This window comes from Panthera onca, chromosome D3 (genome assembly GCF_046562875.1).
Source record: "Panthera onca isolate mPanOnc1 chromosome D3, mPanOnc1 haplotype 2, whole genome shotgun sequence".
NCBI lineage: Eukaryota > Metazoa > Chordata > Mammalia > Carnivora > Felidae > Panthera > Panthera onca.
In genome coordinates, this window is record NC_138350.1 from 54,684,511 (window position 1) to 54,706,132 (window position 21,622).

General features: G+C 38.1%; 1 protein-coding gene across 9 annotated transcripts in view; it reads right to left on the reverse strand.

The window, feature by feature from the left end:
- Positions 1-21,622, reverse strand: part of NOL4 (nucleolar protein 4) — a 429,971-nt gene that overhangs the window by 221,219 nt on the left and 187,130 nt on the right. For 2 of the 9 annotated variants that reach the window (XM_060613572.3, XM_060613571.3), the window contains exon 1: positions 2,279-2,488. The exons of the other annotated variants lie outside the window; for them this stretch is intronic. In XM_060613572.3, the coding sequence (XP_060469555.1) occupies positions 2,279-2,297 (19 nt within the window). In that variant the 5' untranslated portion in view covers positions 2,298-2,488. Of the gene's footprint in view, positions 1-2,278; positions 2,489-21,622 lie in introns of those variants that run through there. 9 annotated transcript variants of the gene reach the window in all.

Here is a 21,622-nt window from a genome sequence, read left to right on the forward strand (position 1 = left end):
AATTTATGCCTTCTAATCAATTAAATTCATGAAACAAATATATAAATTTGAAGAAGTGGTATAACTCACCTGTTCATTCATTCATTCAACGTTTATTGAATACCTATGCTTGGCCAAAAGGGGGTTAAATATTTGGCCAATAGAGACTGTGTCTTCAGTAATTTCACAAATAATTAAAAGAGACAGAAAAAACAAACAAACATGCAACTAAAATGCAGAGGAAAAAGGCTTTGACCCAAAACAAGGGGTAAACACATCACAGAAGTTTTCCTAAAGAAGGTGGCATATGAGCTAAATTCCAAAAGACGAGTAAGCCTTAACCCGGTGATGAAGGTGGGGGAGAGAGTTTCCCAATTAGAGATCAGCAGGGGCAACACCTCAGAGGAAGGAAAGTGCAGGGCAGATGGGAAGTAAGGTTGGGGTGCTGAGTGCAAACAAGAGAATAAGAAAGGGAGGCAGAGAATGTGTTTTGTTGAACTAAGAGCGTGGATTGTAACTTGGGAGTGAATAGGAGCAATTTTATGCAGAAGTGATATGAACAAAACTGTGTTTTAAAGAGATTACTCTGACTGATGAGGAGAATGGGATGAAGGCAACAAAAGTGGGACCGTTAAGAGCTCTATAAGCCACTGGCTCAGCATTGCTGAAAGCCCAAACCAAAGCAGCAACAGTGCAGAACAAGAGGAGACTCAAAAAATCCTAAGAAAAGAACAAGTAAGACTGAGAGTAGGGCAGACAAGGGTCTGGGAGGAAGCCCAGATCTCCAGCTCCAATGTGAAATGAAAACAAAGGGTATTAAGTTCAATTTTCAGTAAAATGATATTTTTAAAAATTTTCTAAAACCGCTTTGTGAAGTTAAAATACATTCAAATGGCAAGATTCTACTCATAAATTCCTCTTTGTACATTTCCATTCAAAAAAAGACTTCATGGGGAGAGAAAACATACATAAGAGAATTTAAGAAACTGGTCATAAATAACATGACATATCACTTTCCACAGCTATTGAGAAAATCAAAAACGTTCTTCTTTTTGTTTTAACCATGAAATATAGAAGGTTTTTGAAATAAAGAATTAGGGGTGTGATTTATATAAGCAACCCATAAAATTGCACATGCTCTTTATGTGAAGTCAAATCCTATGCTAAAGTATGCTAAATCATTTCGGATTATTTAAGTTATTTCTTTCCACGAAAGTCCAAAGAAAAGCAGAAGGTACATATTCAAGTCCAGTTCTTAAATTCATGAAGAAAAATGTGATGTAACATTTGTGCACTAGAATCCCTTAAAATACTAAGCATTTTACGTAATAAAAATTTTGTCAATATGTTAAAAGAACGAATAACCCTAAAAGTATATTATATACACAAAATGGATACTAGCAGAAAACAAATCCAATGTCTATTACAGTTAAGAAATTAACATGCTACAACTGTTTCTTTAATCTAAAATCATCATGCATATTTAGTAACTAGTGTACCATTTATTCGCATTTTAAATAAGATAAACATTATTACCTCAGGATAATTTTTAATAAAAGTCATGTATTTGTAATTTTGGTATAAAGTATAAACAATAGGGGCGCCTGGGTGGCGCAGTCGGTTAAGCGTCCGACTTCAGCCAGGTCACGATCTCGCGGTCCGTGAGTTCGAGCCCCGCGTCAGGCTCTGGGCTGATGGCTCGGAGCCTGGAGCCTGTTTCCGATTCTGTGTCTCCCTCTCTCTCTGCCCCTCCCCGGTTCATGCTCTGTCTCTCTCTGTCCCAAAAATAAATAAAAAAAAAAAAGTTGAAAAAAAAAATTTAAAAGTATAAACAATAAAGGAGAAAATATTTTTAGACAGAGTACCTCACTCCAGATGTTACCAAGGTAACTAAATTGCACAGCTTTACATATTTCATTCTTGAGTAAATCGGTATGTTTCATAAAGAACAAGTGAATAATTTACTTATTTGTATATAATATATATTCACACCATTTTATCATTTAAATGGTAAAAGAACGAGTAATGTCACATGCCACTGTTTTATCAATCAAAATTTGAAACAAAGTTTTGATGTCTATATTAGAAAAATTCAACAGAAAGAGGGAGCAGACATTAAACTGAAACTAAATGAAGCATTTTTGATTGTCTGGGTTCTCATAACCATATTAACGATTTGTGTTTTCTCCTCCTTGAAGATACTTTTCCAGAATTTGAAACCACAAATCTCAGACTCCTCTATTTATCATAATCGACTCACAGCAGTTTATTGCTCTCAAGGGGAAATCTGCTTCCTTACCCAACATAGTTTGCTCCATCCTAAGTGGCTGCTGGCATGCAGGTCGAGAGCTGCTACACAGAGGGTACGGTGCTGAGATCTGTAGGTATGGCCTTCAGCTTCACAGGCCAAGAGCAATGGTGCTTCTGTCAAATTTCAGCCTGGGCACCATAGCATTGGAACCAAAACTCTATGTGTGAGTACCAAGGGAAAAAACGGCACCTGGAGCTTTGAAAATTAAGAGTGCCCAGGGTACCTAGCAACAGAAGAGAACATGGAATGTGATGACAGGTAGTGTGGCAATCCAGTGACATCAGGAAGGCCGATGGATGTTTGGGTTCCATTGCTTTGAGGTTAGTTTTGCTGGGATGGATTTAGTGTTGTGGAGAGGGCCATCCAAGTTAGCTCAGCTGCGACTCTTGCCTGTAAGGTGCAGTGACACTAACCCTAATGGCAAGCTGTTCATTTTCTTCTTTCTCCTTCCCTACTCCCACTCCCTCCACCAATTGGTACAGACCCTAGAAATACTATTTGTTTCAATTATGTCTAATGTCGTCACAAGCCTTTTGTGTGAAGCAGTTGCATCAGAAACAGATTCAATGGTTAGCTCTCTCCATATAAAGAGAATTAACCAATGGGGCGCCTGGGTGGCTCAGCTGGTTAAGACTCTGACTTCAGCTTAGGTCATGATCTTGTGGTTCCTGAGCTGGAGCCCTGCATTGAGCTTTGTGCTGGCAGTGCAGAGCCTGGAGCCTGCTTCAGATTCTGTCTCCCATTCTCTCTCTGCCCTCCCTCCCTTCCTCTCTCTCTCTCTCTCTCTCTCTCTCAAAAATAAATGATTAAAACATATTTTTTAAAGAGAATTAACCTATAACAGTATGTATGATGTGTGTGTATTTAAGTATATAAATATCCATATATGTGTGTGCATATCTATATCTCTCTATATAAACATAATGTGATGTATATATATTTGGAATCTCCCAAAACACCTGACCTACATTCTTATTCATTTACTTTTGGTAGCTCTTCATTATGGCCTTTAGGCCAAGTGCCTTGGGCAAAATGAATAGGAAAAAAATTTATATAATAATCATTTTAAGATTAGTATTTGGAAATTTAGTCCTAAAATCCAGGTCAGATGCTTACAGGGTCTAAAAAGCTTTTTACCATTTTTCCTCAAATGCACCACAATCTTCTACCTCTAGCCTTTTGATTCCTCCTTAGAAAACTGCCCTTTGATATCTCACCATAAAGCTAACTTTTAAATCCAAAATACAGCTGTAAATAACCCTACGTCAAAAGATTGGTACCTTAATATCCAAAAAAAGTCGATTTTTTTTTAAGTCCTTCAAAATCTATTTGCAAAATGGAGTTTAGGTGCCAGCCTTCTTCCTCACTTTGTTACTCCTGGCCTCTGTTCTAAGTCTTCTCCCAGCCTAGGGTCCCCTATAAAAAAATGAAAGTGCATCCATTGCTAGACTATACCCTACATCTTTTTAATTTTCCTCCAAGTTTTTATTTAAATACCAGTTAGTTAATATACAGTGTAATATTAGTTCCAGGAATAGGATTTAGTGATTCATCACTTACATACAACACCCAGTGATCATCACAACGAGAACCCTCCTTAATACCCATCATTCATTTAACGAATCCCCTCCATCAATGCTCAGTTTGTTCCCTATAGTTAAGAGTCTGTTCTATGGCTTGCCTCTCTCTCCCATGCCACGTCCATCTGTTTGTTCCTTAAATTCCACATGAGTGAAATCATAGATTTATACCCTACATCTTATACCACAGCACCCTAGGGCTACTCTACAACATGAAGCAAGTAATACAGTCTAAATGGATCCTTTGCGAGAACACAGGTAGCAACCTCTTTGACATAAGCGGCAGCAACTTCTTACTAGACACGTCTTTGGAGGCAAGGGAAACAAAAGCAAAAATGCACTATCGGGACATCATCAAGATAAAACGCGTCTGCAAAGTGAAGGAAACAATCATCAAAACTAAAAGGCAACCTTAGAATGGGAGAAGATATTTATAAATGATATATCAGATAAAGTGTTAGTATCCAAAATCTATAAGGAACTTACCAAACTCAACACCCAAAAAACAAACAATCCAGTTAAGCAATGGGCTGAAGGCAGGAATAGACAAGTTTCCAAAGAAGATATACAAATGACTAACAGATACATGAAAAAATGGTCAACAACATTCATCATCAGGAAAATACAAATCAAAACTATAATTAATACCATCTCACACCTGTCAGAATGGCTAAAATTAACAACACAGGAAACAACAGTTGTTGCTGAGGATGCAGAGAAAGGGAACTCTCTTACACTGTTGGTGGGAATGCTAATTGGTACAGTCACTCTGGAGAACAGTATGGGGGTTCCTGAAAATGTTAAAACAGAACTAGCTTATGATCCAGCAATTGCAATACTAAGTATTTACCCAAAAGATACAAAAATATTGACTTAAAGGGGCATATGTACCCTGATGTTTATAGTAGGATTATCAACATTAGCCAAATATGGAAACAGCCCAAATGTCTATTGACTAATGAATGGATCAAGAAGATGTGTGTGTGTGTGTATATGTATATGTATATATATATATATGTATATATTTATGTATATGTATACATATACATATGCATACATATACATATACATATGTATATACATATACATACACACACACACACACACACACACAATGGAGTATTACTCAGCCAAAATCTTGCCATCTGCAATCATGTGGATGGAGCTAGAGTGTATTATGCTAAGAGAAATAAGTCAGTCAAAGATAAATACCATATGATTTCACTCAGGTGTGGAATTTAAGAAACAAAACAGATAAACATAGGGGACAGAAGAAAAAAAAGAAAGAGAAGGAGGCAAACCATAAGAAACTAATAGCTATAGAGAACAAACTGAGGGTTCCTGGAGGGGAAGTGGGTGGGGACAGGTTAAAGTGGGTGATGGGTATTAAGGAGGGTACTTGTTGTGATGAGCACTAGGTGTTACATTGAAATAATGGATCACTAAATTCTACTTTTGAAACCAATATTGCACTATATATTAACTAATTAGAATTTAAATAAAAACTTGAAACAAAAATGAATAGATACATAGGTGATCGATCGATCGATTGATCGATCCTTTGCTGGGCAGCTCATCCCTCCCCCAGCCCAAGACTCTGACACATTCCTGCCTTTATCACCCTTTGTCCATTTGCAGTTGTCACCTAGAAATTCCTTCTTCATTTTTCTCAATTCCTTTCTTCAAATCCTTCTGATGACTTTTCCATTCTTTTATTTCTACTTTACTCATCCTCTATATTACTGTTATTAACTTCAGTAAACAGCCCTGTTCTATCTTTTGTTTTCTTATACGCAAAAATTGTAATCGTTCATTACAATAGTCCTGCACTTCCAAGTCCTCAACACCACAAACATCTTTGAAAAGATAATCAGCAAAAGCAGTTGTCTGTTTTTATTTGCATTTGAAAACTATAATCTACATTATATACTATTTAATAATGCTATCTATTTTTTTAATGTTTATTTATTTTTGAGAGAGAGAGAGAGAGAGAGACAGCGAGGGCGGGGGAGGGACAGAGAGAGACAGAAGGACAGGATCTGAAGCAGGGTCTGTGCTGATAGCAGAGAGCCTGATGTGGGGCTTGAACTTACAAACCATGAGATCATGACCTGAGCCAAGGTCACGTGCTTAACCGACTGAGCCACTCAGGCATTCCTAGTAATGCTTTTTTTTTTTTTTTTTTTTTAACGTTTATTTATTTTTGAGACAGAGAGAGAGCATGAACGGGGGAGGGGAGAGAGAGAGGGAGACACAGAATCGGAAGCAGGCTCCAGGCTCTGAGCCATCAGCCCAGAGCCCGACGCGGGGCTCGAACTCATGGACCGTGAGATCGTGACCTGAGCTGAAGTTGGAGGCTTAACCGACTGAGCCACCCAGGCGCCCCATTGCTATCTTAAACATGTACAAAAAATGATGCTACATTTTGAAGTCAAACATTCACAGTAAGGAGTTTACTAATGTAAATAAATATACGTGTGTGTATATATAGGTATGACTCTTACTAAAATATTAAACAGCATTGATTTTAAAATGATAGAACCAATACTGAGGGTAAGAAAGTAACAGAGAGATTCAGTTTTCCCCCTCCCCAGTGAAGGAAAAGTTCTTAAAACTTGACCTGTTTATCACTAAGAAGAAGGCACATCACCAAGTAGGTTTCATCTGGTTTAGACTGTAATGAGAGTGGCTTTTCCACTTGGCCTTCATGAAGACAAAGTAGATGAAATGGTACTCTAGATCTGTAGCCATTCGGGATTGGGCATGGAGCTTGGGGTCATCTCCAACCAGAGAAATTCTGTCAGTAAAGAACAAGATTTAGTGCAGGGCACTGCATTCTTCCTTGGGTAACTTGACTTTTTGATAACAGCCTCTGACTCTTTATCCAACTGGCCATTACCAACTGAGCACCACCTGGTTCATTCGGTGCTAAATCTGTGCATTCTCAGTAGCCCTCCTTTGTTGAGTGAAAGCAATATACAAGCCTGTTCATGCCCCAGTGCCGTATGAGCACAATCTGCCATACAAGATTTCCTTCTGTAAATCTCTGTCTCCTGTCTTAAATGAAATTCTTTTTGAAAAATCGGGAATGAAAAATGTCAGCCTGGTTTCCTGTAACACTCTGCAATGGTACAGTTGCTTTCAAGGATAGGCCCAAACAAGAATGAAATCCACTAAAAGGACAGGACCTTTAGCAGTAAGTCTGGTTATATATTCTCTTTAAACAAAGATATTCAGAGGTTGTTTTTAGTATGTCTTTGGCTGCAGCCAAATGGTATAGATACTTGGAAAAGGAATGTCTGAAGGACTTCTGAATAGAAGGTGAAGGAAGGATGATATTGATAGACCTTTCATAATAGTCCAGGGCAGAGCAATTGTATTAGACGCCTCTAATTAGAGGGGGTAGTTAGTTGTCCTCAACAGAATGGACACTTATTTTTGACTTGGCCCTGCATTTTACTCATTCTTCCTTCAACACCACCACATATGAACTTCATAATGTTGTATATACCACTCTTTTTGCCCACACAACATTAATTTTAATTAAGGAAATCACATCATACTAAAATAAATGAAACAGGTGGAAGATTTGCCATGGAGCTATTATTCTTATTCTCTACTCCATTATTGACAAACTATGTACCTTATAAAATAATGGAATAAACTATTATTTAAAAAACTCAGCTATGATGCCAGGGTGCCTGGGTGTCTCAGTCGGTTATGCATCCAACTTCACCTCAGGTCATGATCTCACAGCTTGTGAGTTCAAGCCCCATGTTGGGCTCTGTGCTGACAGCCTAGAGCCTGGAGCCTGCTTCGGATTCTGTGTCTCCCTCTCTCTCTCTGCCCCTCCCCTGCTCATGCTCTGTTGCTCTTTCTCTCTCTCTCTCAAATAAACATCAAAAAATGTTTACAAACATAAAAATAAAAAACTCAGCCGTGATGCCACTGAAAGATACAATCTGAGCCTGAGGTGCTGCCTTTCAGGATGTGATATATGCTCTAAACCAGCTACTGACTCTTGGGGCTGCCTCTCTCTTAGCCACGACATCAGTCTGAAAAGGCTTTTCTGAGATGCTAGTGACACTTCTCACAACTCTTCTCTACAGCTCTACGTTCTGTTGGCCTGTAAGAAGGATGCTTCCAGAAAAACAGCAGACAAGTGACCATTTCACACCACGTGGGCCACTAAGGGAACAGGCAAAAGAAGAGCTATGTATGGGCCGTGGTCACTCATCTTGAATACCAAGGGAATGAAAGGTATCGAAAAAAGAAAATGGGTTGGGAGATAGGCCCAAACGAGTACCTGAAGCATTTTTCATTTTACTTTGCCAAAAGGAAAATACTGTCAAGGTAATCCTTATAGGTAGAGATAAAATCTCATCTCCCCCGCCTCCCCTCCGATATCTGACCTGGAAAATACTCCAAGTAATCCAACTGCCAGCTAAAGAAAGGAAAACGTGGAATGAGTAGTGGAGCGGGCTAGTGATACTATCTTTGGCTTTGGAATCAGATGCAGAAACTAGGGAGTGCAGTATTTATCTGGATTTCTTTGCTGTCAAGTGTCTGAAGATTAAAACATGTTTCTTGTCTCTTTAATTTTTTTTTCTCAAATGTATTTTTGAGAGGGGCGGGGAGAGGGAGGGTGGAGAGGCAGAGAGTGAGGGAGATAGCAGAGAGCCCGATGCAAGGCTCTCGAACACAGGGACCAACTGCAAGATCATGACCTGAGGTGAAGTCGGACGCTTAACTGACTGAGCCACCCAGGCATCCGGAAGTTTTATTTCCATTGTGTATATATGGTGTGGTGATGGTAGATAAATATGCTAATTAGTCCATTAATTACATAATTTCAATGGTTACAGAACGAAAGAAGAAACGAACATCCATGGGTAATCTGGCCTGAGAAACTGGGGCTCCCCAACACCATCTCTGAGTGCAATAGCTGGGCTTAGATTTCATTCCATTTGGGGAAGAATGAGATTGGTTGAGGTTCATGTGAAATAGGTGGTAAGTTTTCAATAGGATTATCTTTGGCTATGTGAAAAAGTTAATGTGATGTGTGATGTGCACTGGTGTGGTACGTATGTGTGTGTTTTAGCAGCCAAATGATGGCATGTACCAAGCACCCACTGGGATGGAAACCTAGGTAGATGATACCTTGCTAATATGCATATAGGCTCTAGAAGCCATAATCCCTTCCTACCTTAGAACAATTTGGAGCTGTGAGACAGAAAAAGGGCGTCATTGGAACTAGGTCTTTTTATCTTAACCTCTAGAAAGAAAATACAAAAATTATTATCACTGGAGTTATCACCATTTCTCTAAAATTGAGGCTGTTTTTAATTTTTACCTCTTTTCTGTGATTCTGTCAGAAATTCCAGTACCTCTCCATTAGCTTCCCATTCTTTGCATTGTTTTCACTTAGTTTAGCCAGAGATAATTTTTTAACGTGGAAAAAACAATGTTAACTAATGCATAATATTTGTTTTACTTCTGAAAAAACTGAGGAACAGAAATGTTAAGTGACTTGATTATGTCTTACTAAAAATATAACTTACATGTGGAAGGGACTTGAAATCATGTAATAAAATATACTCAAAGAACAAGAGGATTCTAAACCTGAAAAGAACACTGTCAGAGATTATGAGGAGAAATATAGTTGAATCAAATTGAAAAATATTAATGTGTTTTATTACCTGTCAGAAGATCAAAGATTAGAAGTTACACAGAATCAGTATATGGGAAAACATTTTGACACATTATCAAAATATCAAAGAAGTTCCTCTATCTCCAGAGATGTTTAATTATGAAATGTGAGGTATTGAAGGGAAAGATCTAGTTCTTATTCCTTTATGAATTTATGATTGCCACATAGTAAATATTCAATAACTATTTGTTGAACTAGGTAACCACAGGAGGCCATAATCACATATCTGTTTAATGTTGCTCAAAACATAGGATTTTTTAAAAATTTTAAAAAGAATCACATCTTTTTACGTCCTCATATATGTTACTGAGCTACTCATTGAAAGCATTAGTACACTGGACACTGTGGTAGGAAGAATCTAGATAGTGCCTTCCCCCTCAAGATTCTATACCCTAATTCCCCTAACCTGTAAGCATGGTGAGATATCACTCCTGTGATTATACAAATGTCATGCAGCACAGTGGATCTTGAAGAGGCAGATTCTTTGGGTGGGCCTGATCTAATCCCATGAGCATTTAATAGCACAGGGCTTTCTCTGATGAGTAGCAGAAGTCACCAAGACACAAAGCATAAAGGGTTCCGGTTTGCCACTGATGGCCCAGAGATGAAGGAGGTCACATAGAAAGAATGCAGGCAGCTGTAGAGAGCTGGGAGAGACTTCTGCCAACAGCCAGTAAGGAAACAGGGACCTCTGTTCTACAGCGACAAGGAATTACGCCCTGCCAACAACTTGAATAAGCTTAGAGGTGGATTATTTACCAGAGTCCCTATTTTAAAGGCTAGACGGGCTGACACCTTGATTCTGCCCTTGTGATACCCTGAGCATTGAACCCAGTCGAGGCTGCCTAGATTTCTGACCTATTGAACTGTGAGACATAGCTGTTGTTTTAAGCTGGTAAGTGTGTGATAATTTGTTATACAGCAATCTGAAATGAACACAGAAACAAACATAAAGGATTTTCTATGGTGGCTCACGATAGGTAACACCACTCAAAATTATTCAAGGCATATTTCATATGATAGGTACCTATCAGTGGTTCTTAAACTTCAATTGCTTCTGAATTTTCCAGGGAAACTGTTAAAAATGAAAATCCTCTTGGGCACTAAAAACCTCTCACCCAACGAAACACAGGAACCTTGGTTTAATTTATCTTAAGGGGCAGCCATCTAGAAGCATTTCTCATATGAGAATTTTGGGGCCACATGTGAGAAATTCATGTAGATCGTCTCCAACAACTAACTGGTGACATACGCAATTGTGGGAGGGAACTCTTGATGTCAAGAGAATATTAAATCTGAGTTTAGTAAGACTGATCTGCCATTTTAATCCCGTTTAATAAATCTTTAGGACATTTTCAGAAAAAGATGCCAGCAAGCCAAATATTCTCTCTTAATCAAAACAAATAACCAAGAACACTTATTGCCAGTGTGGCCCCACTTTTAAAAGACTCAGGAGAGAATAGGATTTTTTCCCCATAGAGTGAATGGAAATATGTAACTGCAGAACTAAAGGCATTCTTTCAGGGAAGATCACCTCAATTACTTTGACTAGCAAACTCCTAGGAAAGAAGATGTTTACCAATGTCAAGTGCGTGTTTTTGAAATCAAGAATTGTTACTCAGCCCCTAAAGCAGAGCTGCATATCACCTATGTGCTCGCATGTGCTGCAATCATTGTTATCATTGCTCATATAGTAGGTAAACAGTGCTATTCTAGGAAAACTTGTCAAAACCTTCCAAGTTTTTCCTCTGCGTCCCTCATGTTCTCTTCCCACCTTCATGGTCAATCTTCCAGCTGTGTGCACACTGGTTCTCTGTAAGTCATGTTACTGAGGAAGAGAGTGACTGATTGATTGGTTGATTGGTCTTTGACTGAAATTTCCCCATAGAAAAAAATCATTTCAGCTAGGCACTTGTTAATTTAAACATCTTATCTCTAATTGTGGAACAAAAGGCTTTTACTCTTGATATTTTCAGCCATTAGCAAGCAGGTGAAGAAGTGTAATGTGTTTTGGGAGTGTGTGTAAAGGGAGAAATCTTGTAACCATACTAGACCTATTTAATGCCCATGTTTTTTTGAGTAACTTAGAGGCTGATGGTTAGAGTGCATGCTCCACGATATTTTCTCCTAAGCCCTCCCAACTCCGTAAGTTCCTCTCCCTAGTGCAGTGGGTGAGCCAGGACTATTCAACAAAGAAAGTGAAGATCTCATCCACAACATCCTGAGATGGCAAGAAACCGGAGCCACTAAGCACTTCTTAGATCTAAAAAATGAACAAATCCTAAAACGGGACAATGAAAGGCTTCTACATACGTTCCATCTTACGCTTTGGTCATTTGCTGGTTTGATCTCTTCTTCCCCTTTCTTTGCAAACCATTTCCTAGATTTCTTTGCTTATTGTTTTATGGCTTAGATCAAATGATGGGAGATGCTGGCAAAGACTGAGGATGGGAGAAAGAGAAAATGGCTGGGTATCCCTACCCCCACTTTATATACACATCCTGTCTGATTCAGGTCTCTAGCTCAGGATGCATCTTCTCCACATCCCAAATCCTGCCAGGAAGTATCTTCTGTGAATCTCACGCAACCAGGTAGGTCCTCTGGCTCTTGGGCTCTACTAACACCAACTCCTTCTCAACTTTTCCACCTCTAGTTGTAGCAGTGGCTTCCTTCTGCTATTAATTCCTATATCGCTTTACTATCCTCTGTTTAGCCTTTGAGCTCTTCTCACACCATTATAAATAGTGCCTAGTATTAAGTTTTTCTGATGAGTAACCTGTAATGGCCTCGATTTTCTAGACTGGATCACAATTGATACAATTTGCCTTACTCTGGCTTCAAGACTTCTGTTTTCTAGCATCTTTGATAGTATTATAGCAAATGTTCTGTGATTTCTTTTTTCCTTGTTAATATTAATTCACTGTTTGATATCCAACAGATTTGCACCAAACTTTCTTTACGATTTCTACCTCTGGTGCTGAATCCATCATCATCAGTAACAGTGGTATCACGGAATTTATTGGTCATCTTAAAGGATTCTAAGCCAATAAGAGTTTTGGTGGCAAATTATAAAGCATTATTATTTAGACACTTGTGAAAGTACTAATATCTTTCTAACAAAGACTAATTTATTCTAGATTCATCTGAATAATATCAATTGATTTCAATCATTATACATTTTACTTATACAAATCATTTTGGTATTTACATATTTAAATATTTACAATATTTAAAACAGATCTAGGAATAAAATAACATTATCAGTTTTACTAATTGAAACAGCTCGATAAACATAAAATGGAGAACTTGCTCAAGTCACACTGATAGTGACAAATATAGGATCAAACACCCGATCCTTAATTCCAGACCAATGTCTGTCTAAATCATGTAGCTACACCTCAGCAGGAAACACCTGTCTAGGTATTGTGAAGAGAAGAGCCTGTAAAAGACAGGCAATATGCTCTGGGGAGGCGGGGGGGTGGGGGGGACAAGTCAACTTTGGATTTAGGGAGCTCTTAGAGACACTAAATTAAAAGATGTCATCTGAGGTTACCTGTTTTGTAGTACTTCATAAAATCAGAAATCACAGTGAATAGCCTGCTACCACCTTCTACTTTCTGTAACAAAGACCTTCTGCCTACCCTTCTTGCAATTAGCATAAACTGAGTAGTTCTGATGTTTTTATAGATGCAGATGAACTTTCAATATCACCATGATTATAAGTACAAGCTGACCAATTACACGATATTTATAACCAAAGACAACTGTATTTGACATTCAGGGCTGAATGCTATCAAATGATATCATTTTAGGAAACTTGCTAAAGCTTTAAATAAATAGGAGGAGAAAAAATAACACAATTTACGAATATATGAGATAAAAGCAAGCTAACATTAACATCAGTATTTGGAGGATATGGAAAATTAAAGTCCTACTCTTGAAAGAGAACAGTAACACATTTGCTGCTTTTCTATTTGAAAAGTGATTTTATCTCATGACAAGAAAAGATAATTTGAAACTATGTGTGGTGATGAAGTTAACTAGACCTATCATACTGACAATTGCATGATATACAAATGTATCAAATCATTATGCTACACACCTGAAACTAATACAATGGTATATATCAATTATACCTCAATATAAAAAAAATCAGTAAGGTGTTACTCATAGGCCACAGTTAGTTTATTCAAAGCACAAAGAAGCCAGGAGTCCTACGCCCATCCCAAAAGGGTAAGTAAATCTCTGATACCACTAACATTCCCACACCCATCTTTCCCATCACACAGATCACGAGAGCATAACTGAACGATAGACAAGGGCTAATGGCCACATTCATGGGAAAGGATGACTGAATCTGAATGACTATGGATGGTTTCATCTCTGTGTGTGAGTATTCATAAGTGCATAAGGTGCATATATACTTCTAGTTGCCAAGTTGAAAAGGACTGTGAGTAAATACAGAAGAAATGGGCAGAACGGAAGAAAGAACTACTTACTCAACTCTAAAATAAAGTGCTCTGTAAAAAAAAAAATAGCAAGCACTGCACTTGCTAGAGAGGAAATTGTAAATAAAGCAGGTACTTTGAGAGTGAAATGCTTTCATAATAGCAGAATCCTAGACTACACATCATGAGTCCACATAGCATTTGGATATTTGTCACCACCCAAGAATAAAAGGTGAACTATTTTCAATAACAGAAATAGTACTTGCTTTGGCTACATTAATTGCAAGACCTTAACAAATAGTAAAGATGGAAGACTTGTTTCCACACTTTACATTTCTCAAACTCAGTATACTTGAGCCAGTTTAAATATTTAATTTTGTTAATACTAAATTAAATAACCAATAGGTAGTCCTAGCACTGATTTGGGGGGAAAGGAGGATTATGGCTCAAGAGAACCATGAACGTTCTCAAAGTCATCACCTAGTTTGAAACCAAGCAAATTCTCAAATAGTGGATGGCTGAGGAATTAGGTCAACTCTACCTGAGCAGCCTGGGCAACATCAGGGCGGCCATCTTGCCCCAAATCCTCCTTCTAGAGCACAGGCTCTCACAGACCGACTGCTACCAATATCCACGGAACACTGTTTACATTGATCCTGTTTTCTAACCTCTTGCTTTGCATAGTTCAAAACCACCAAGTAGAAACATAATGTTTTTTGAAAATTCAAAGAAGAAGAGAAAACATTTTGGGTTTGCTGATGTTTTATTTTTCGTAGTAAAAGGATTGGCAGGAGGTAATGTCAGAATGAGTTTGAAAAAAATAAAAATGAGCTCAGAATTGAAAGGATTCCCAGGTAATGATTATATTCTTTTTATATTAGTGATATATGTGCTTATTTTCATTAATACTTTTTCTATCATAGCAACTCATTGAATTCTCCTGAAATCAAAATTTAAAAATCCATCTTGGTTGACCATTAAAAAAACCAATTTCTCTAAACTTCTGTACTGACTATACCAATTTAAACTCTCTGAATAATACCAAGATAAGAGCTCTAACAGTGTGATTATTTCTAATTAGCCAAGAGCTGCTCAAAATAAACTCCCTGTCCCCAATGTCTCATGCTGCTATACTAATGTTACACAACCATGGCCATCCATAAAATCTTGCTTTGGATAAAGCACAGTAGATTCTAGTTTGAAAGCCATTGCTTCTTGACTTTAGCAGAGAGGAAATGTTTACTGAGTTTTGACTGGCCTGGTTTAGAGGGGTATCCAGTGCTGATGGCACCTTTTCAAGCTCCTTCCTCTGGCTCTCCATGAAAAGAAACAGGACAACTAATTACATTGAACATATCATTTTAGTGTATGAATCTCCTCTCTATACTCCCTTCAAGAACAAGTTACCCTACCTACTGTTTTGGTAGCCATATGTCCTCCCCAGGCTCAATCTGCCAAGGTAGGCACCTGACCAAAGAACCAACATACCATAAGAGTTCAAAGCCACAACCACTATGGTCAAATCAGAAAGGTGAGTAGCTCAAAAAAATTCCATCTCTTGGAATTTGAACTAACAGCTTTCTCTTCAGCATGTGGGCTAATGATGAGCAGCATCAAAATCACCTGTGAACTTGTTAAAACTATTAAATCTCAAGCCTTACTTCAAACCTACTGAATCAGAAATCATGGGTTTTTACACACACACACACACACACACACACACACACACACACACATGCACACACACATATTATTTAAGAAGGTTTCACACCCAACATGGAGCCCAATGTGGGGCTTGAACCCACAACCCTGACACCATGACCTGAGCTAAGATCAAGACTCAGACGGTTAACCAACTGAGCCACCCAGGCACCCCCAGAATTTGCATTTTAACAAGCCTTCTAGACAATCCCTGTGCATAACAAAAATCTCAGAAGCCCAAACTCCTAACATGGTTAGTAACCACAGCTAAAGTAAGAACCATTAAGGGAGCATTGGACTGAAGAGGTTGCCAGGGAATGTGAACAAGCCGAATTCATCAAAGAAAGCCAGAGGCTGGAGTGGGGGTAACAGATGGACACAGAAAAAAGGTATACAACAGAGGGACCACATATGTGGCAGGTTGGCTTCACACATCTTGGCATCAGTACAATTATTAATTATCCCCCCTTTGACTCTAAATGTGTTTTGCTTTGGACAATAAATTGTATGATAATCCTGTATATAACTCAATAAGGCCAAGGCTAAGTCATGGCCAGGCTTGTTCTAGACTTCCTATCCTTGCATTCCTTAAATCACTGTCTCCTTTACTGTGACATCATTCTTATAAAAACTGACACCTCCCTTCTGTCCTCATTATTTGAAGTAACTGATACAAAGAAGTACACTGTTTAATTAGTGCTATTTGCCATTAAAAATAATTTAAAATTATGTGCTGGGTACTTATTTCATTATATCTAATCCTCAAAGCAGGCCCAGCTAATCTACTATCAGAGAGGCATATTCTGGGATCTTGATCGAATGACTTCTTCAAAGTACCACAAGGCCCGAGGCCCAATTCACACTCAGGGAAGCTAAGTCCAGAGCCACTGTCCTTTTCCCTCTCCCACAAACCTCTCTAGGACATAATCTCATGTCATCCAATTGTTCTGGTGATGGTGCAGATACCAGCCTTGGAAAAAGAAATGTATGGTCTCTGAAGGCAGAGAAGTTCTTTCTATAAGATACTATGCTCTATTTTTCAGATGCTTTGCAGATATGGATTGAAAATTATTTTCTGGATTATACTGAACCAAGACATGGAAATTTTTTTATCTTACTCTACTGAGATACATTTTCACCCAAAATGTGCCTTTTTCCTGCAGCCACCAAGGTATACTGACCAATCTGCAGGGGTAAACAGTGACAAAACAACTGAAAATAAGTTAATGGATGAAACCAGGGCACAATTTCACATTTATTCACATACAAATCACTTCAGCTATTATTTACAGCTGTTACTAAGTAGTGCAAAATGTACTATGATTGAGTGATTTCGTGCCTCAGAAAATAAATTCTTTTTTCCTTTTTATCATAAGAATCCTATCCTAAAGGCAAAGGAAAGCAATGACTTAAGTGACATTGTAGTTTGCCTACAGTTTTCTGGAATTCAAAAAGGAATCATGCCAATTGTATTTATATTGTTAATGACAAAACTTTGAATTTCAACTTCTACATGCTTCATCTTAATAGTATCTCTCTTTTTCTAAAGGGTACATACAAGAACACATCCTAAGATAGTGCATGCTGAGGTTAAATATTCATAGAATCTTTATTTCCAGTTCTTATTACTTTTGCTGATTTTTCATGTTAGGGGTAGGAATAGGGAATAGGAGGCAGGGATATAGTGGGATGCAAAGCACAATGCTTGCCACATACTAGGGGCTTAACAAAGTCTAAATAAACTTAATCTAAATAAATCTAAAAGAATGAAAGGAAAGAAGAAAAGGAGAGAGGAAGAAATACACAGGGATGTAAGCACATACTCTATAGTAATCAGAAAGAAAATATATATACTGCCCCCAAAGTGGAATATTTGAAGAGCTCTGCTTGTTGACTATGATTGATATCAAGGTAATTATTTATTCTACCGCATAGATTGATAAAGGTTCTCAGATATAGAATTCAGAGTAGGTGAAAATAAATGAAGGGAACAGTAGGGACAGTGAGTCATAGCAGGGGAAGGGAGAGGAGGGATGAGGGGTGAATGGGCAAAGAGGAGTAGGGAGGGCAGAGAGAGAAGGAGAGAAGGCAGAGAGGGGGAAGAGAGAAGGAAAGAAGGCAGAGAGAGTCGGCGGGGGCGGGGGGGTGGCGGGGAAGAGGAGAACAGGAGAGAGGAGGAGCGTGGTTGAGGAGAACAATTTATTTCACTTTGAATAACATAATCACTTAGATGCGGTTACTTGATTAATATCTGGGTCTCCCCCAGGACCTCCAGCTCTGAAAGAGCAGTGATTAGGTCAATTTTTGCTCTTTGCTTTATCTACCCACAGCTCCAATTCCCAACTACAGTGCTTCTCAAAGCATGTGTGATGAAGAATCAATCTGTTTATCTCCAATCTGTCACGGACAAATAGTCTGTAAAAACAAACACCAAAGCTTGAAACAGAGCGTACAAAATACAAACCCATTTATTATTAAATTCTACAGGCATAAAATTGTGGTTTCAAACCAAGCACTTCATCTTGTCATGCACCAGTAAGAGTTTTGAGGTCCACGAAGTGCTCCTCAAAGAGCCTGACGTGGTAGAAACTCATTAAGAATTTGTGAAATACCTAAACAATACAGACGTAAGAACATTAACAGTTCTGCAATAAATTAGAGTTATATCATGGTTTTTCTGGAACTCAATCTCTCTCTTCCCCCCGTTTTATTGCCAGTTCTGAGAAGTTAACAGGGTGGTGAATATGACCGTTATTTTTAAATGGTTGCGTTGAGGACAAAGGACAGGCTTGTTCGAGGATGGTCCCACACTGAGTAGCAGAATAGAAGGGGACTCAGTTCTCTTGACTGCCAGGCCACTGCTTTTTCCCATAGGCCTCGGTGGCTCTTTTTTCTGCAATCAAATTGGACATGCGGCATTAATTAGCGAGCTGTAAGCACTTTCGTTTTCGCTTTTGGCTAGCAGACTCCAGTGAATCTCTAATTTACACATTTCAGCTCTGCAGACGTTTGCAGACCAATATTCTAAGAGCTAGTCTTTAATTTGGCTTAGCATCCATTTCTGTATTTATAACGTTAAGATGTGTATTTACTTGTCATTCCAGAAGAGAAGAGATCTTGCCACAAATAATGTTTCTCAAAAGATGGGTGGTGGTCAATCCCATTCCACTTTTCTTTTAGTCTGTAAATTGTTATGTCTTTTGTAGTACTGGTATAAAAGAGCTCGTATAAAAACAACATAAAATCTATGACAACTTCAGCAAATCATTGACAAAATGTCCTTTTCAACAAATGATTCAAAATGATAAAAATGAAACCCAAATTCAAAATTTTGGTGACCCTTTCTTTTAAAAGGATATCTATTGAACGGGCTATCATTTAGCTATTTGTCTTTTCTGGAAAAGTACATACCAAATTGTTAACAGAAATTATCTATTGGGAATACAGCAGATTAGGAGTAGAGAATAGGAGACTCTTCCTTCTTTATAGATTTCTGTACCTTAAAAACACGTTCTCATGAATATGTATCCAAATGAATATGTAATATTTTATTAATAATATATTGGTGATGGAAGTGATTCTAGGAAGTCTAAATGTTTTAAACATGAATATATATTTAAAACAATTGTGTAATATTTTATTAATAAATTTTCTTACTTTATCCATTGAACTTTGAAATAGAGCAACATGTAAGGCAGGTTCTTAGCCCTTTAGCAGATAAATGAGGGAACTACACTGGAGGTAGAGGGCTGAGATTCCAAGGGAAATATGTGTAAGGTCAAAGTCTGAGCTTCCCACTTCCTTATGCTGCAGGGCAATGACAAATAAGTATATTGCATCAGTTAATGGAATCTTCTTGTATTTCTAACTTAGATATTTCACTGGGGTAAATACACAACAAAAGGACCATGTGAAGCATGAACTGTGACAGTGATACAACCCAGAATTCGAGGTAGTTCTGAGCCAAAATTGTTCAAGTAGGTTTGGTCAGAAGTATATTTTATATTTTAATTACCCTACCAAACTTTTCCCCTGGTATGAGGGGGAATCTCAGTAAGAGATTCATTTAGTCTCTAAAATGTTAGAGATGGGTACAGAGAACACCTTAAGTTGGCAAAGGTCACATGTTAGTTTTGTCTGATAACCAAAAATATTCTATGATGGAGAAAGCATAATGTAAATATTTGCCAGATTAAAGACCCAATTTTAAACCACAGGTCCATTAACATATAATTTGCTTGTAACTGATAATTTCTTAAAAAACAAAAACCCAATACTTAAGATATTTAAAATTAAAAAGTTACTAACAATATCATGCTAGTCCCAGTACTGCTTTTTCTCTTGACCGGTTAAAAACCATATTTGTGGGTCGTTTGGGTGGCTCAGTTGTTTAAGCATCCAACTTGATCTAGGCTCAGGTCATGATCTCAAGGTTTGTGAGATCAAGTCCCATGTTGGGCTCTGCACTGGTAGAGTGGAACAGGTCTGCGATTCTCTCTCTCTCTCCCTCCCTTGGCCCCTCCCCAGCTCTCTCTCTCTCTCTCTCTGTCTCTCTCTCTGTCTCTGTCTCTCTCTGTCTCTCTCTCTTTGTCTCTCTCTCTCTCTCATAATAAATAAAGAAACTATGACATTTGCTTTAAGAGAGGAGGGGCCACTAAGAAAACCATGTCTTGGGGTCAAGAAGAAACAATGCTAAATTAACAGGTTAAAATTTTAAGCTCTAAAGAAATCTGAAGGGGCGCCTGGGTGGCGCAGTCGGTTAAGCGTCCGACTTCAGCCAGGTCACGATCTCGCGGTCTGTGAGTTCGAGCCCCGCGTCAGGCTCTGGGCTGATGGCTCGGAGCCTGGAGCCTGTTTCCGATTCTGTGTCTCCCTCTCTCTCTGCCCCTCCCCCGTTCATGCTCTGTCTCTCTCTGTCCCAAAAATAAATAAAAAACGTTGAAAAAAATTAATTAAAACGGCATCCCTCTCCCCCCACTTCAACTATGTAGCTTCCTTACCGTGCTTTATTTAAAAAAAAAAAAAAAAAAAAAAAAAAAAAAAGAAATCTGAAGAGAACTTAAGGAAAATAGTGTGAGAATTTGCAGCAAAAAAATGTGCAGAAAGGAAAAATCAAAGTCTTGGGCCTTTTCTTCTCCCCACTTCCCCCTGTGTAGGATGGCGACCAGACTAAAGAACTAAAGGCTAAGAAGATCCTTGGTATTCTCTATTGGCAAGAGTTAAGAGAAGCACATGCCTCCTTCCTGATATGGGTATAGATAGTCATCCCTTGAGACCTTATTAGCTACAGAAAAGAAAAAAAAACTTGGTTATCACCCTTAAATTCCCTACTCACTTAAAGCAACTTCTATAGAGAAGATACACATGTGCAGCATTCTCTAATAAAGTCATGGCTTCTGGGATTTTCTAAATTTCTAAGCTTCTTTCCAAGCATTAGAAAAGCATGATATGTGACTCTTTCTTTCTTTCTTTCTTTTTCTTTCTTTCTTTCTTTTCTTTCTTTCTTTCTTTCTTTCATTTTCTAATTAATGTGATTATTATTAGACAAGGTCAGAAGGTACAGGCAGTGTCAAAGTCAATTTCTCATTTTCCTTTTAAAATCTACCTTAGGTTTGTTCCACAAATCATTGTATTAGCTCATATTGCTTTGTGAATGTTATTAATATTTATTATACAGGGCTAAACTTTAAAATCATATTGTTAGCTTTTACTAAAAGGTATGAGATTATAAGTGATGCTGTCACAGATAAAGTTAACAGCCTTCAGAGAGTTTTCTGTTGCGTGAAGTTTTGCCTGTGATTTAAAAGGCCGCAATGTAATGTTATATACATAGATATGCATTCAGGACCAATATGGGAAAACTTTTTCCTATAGGTTACAAAGTGTGAATATT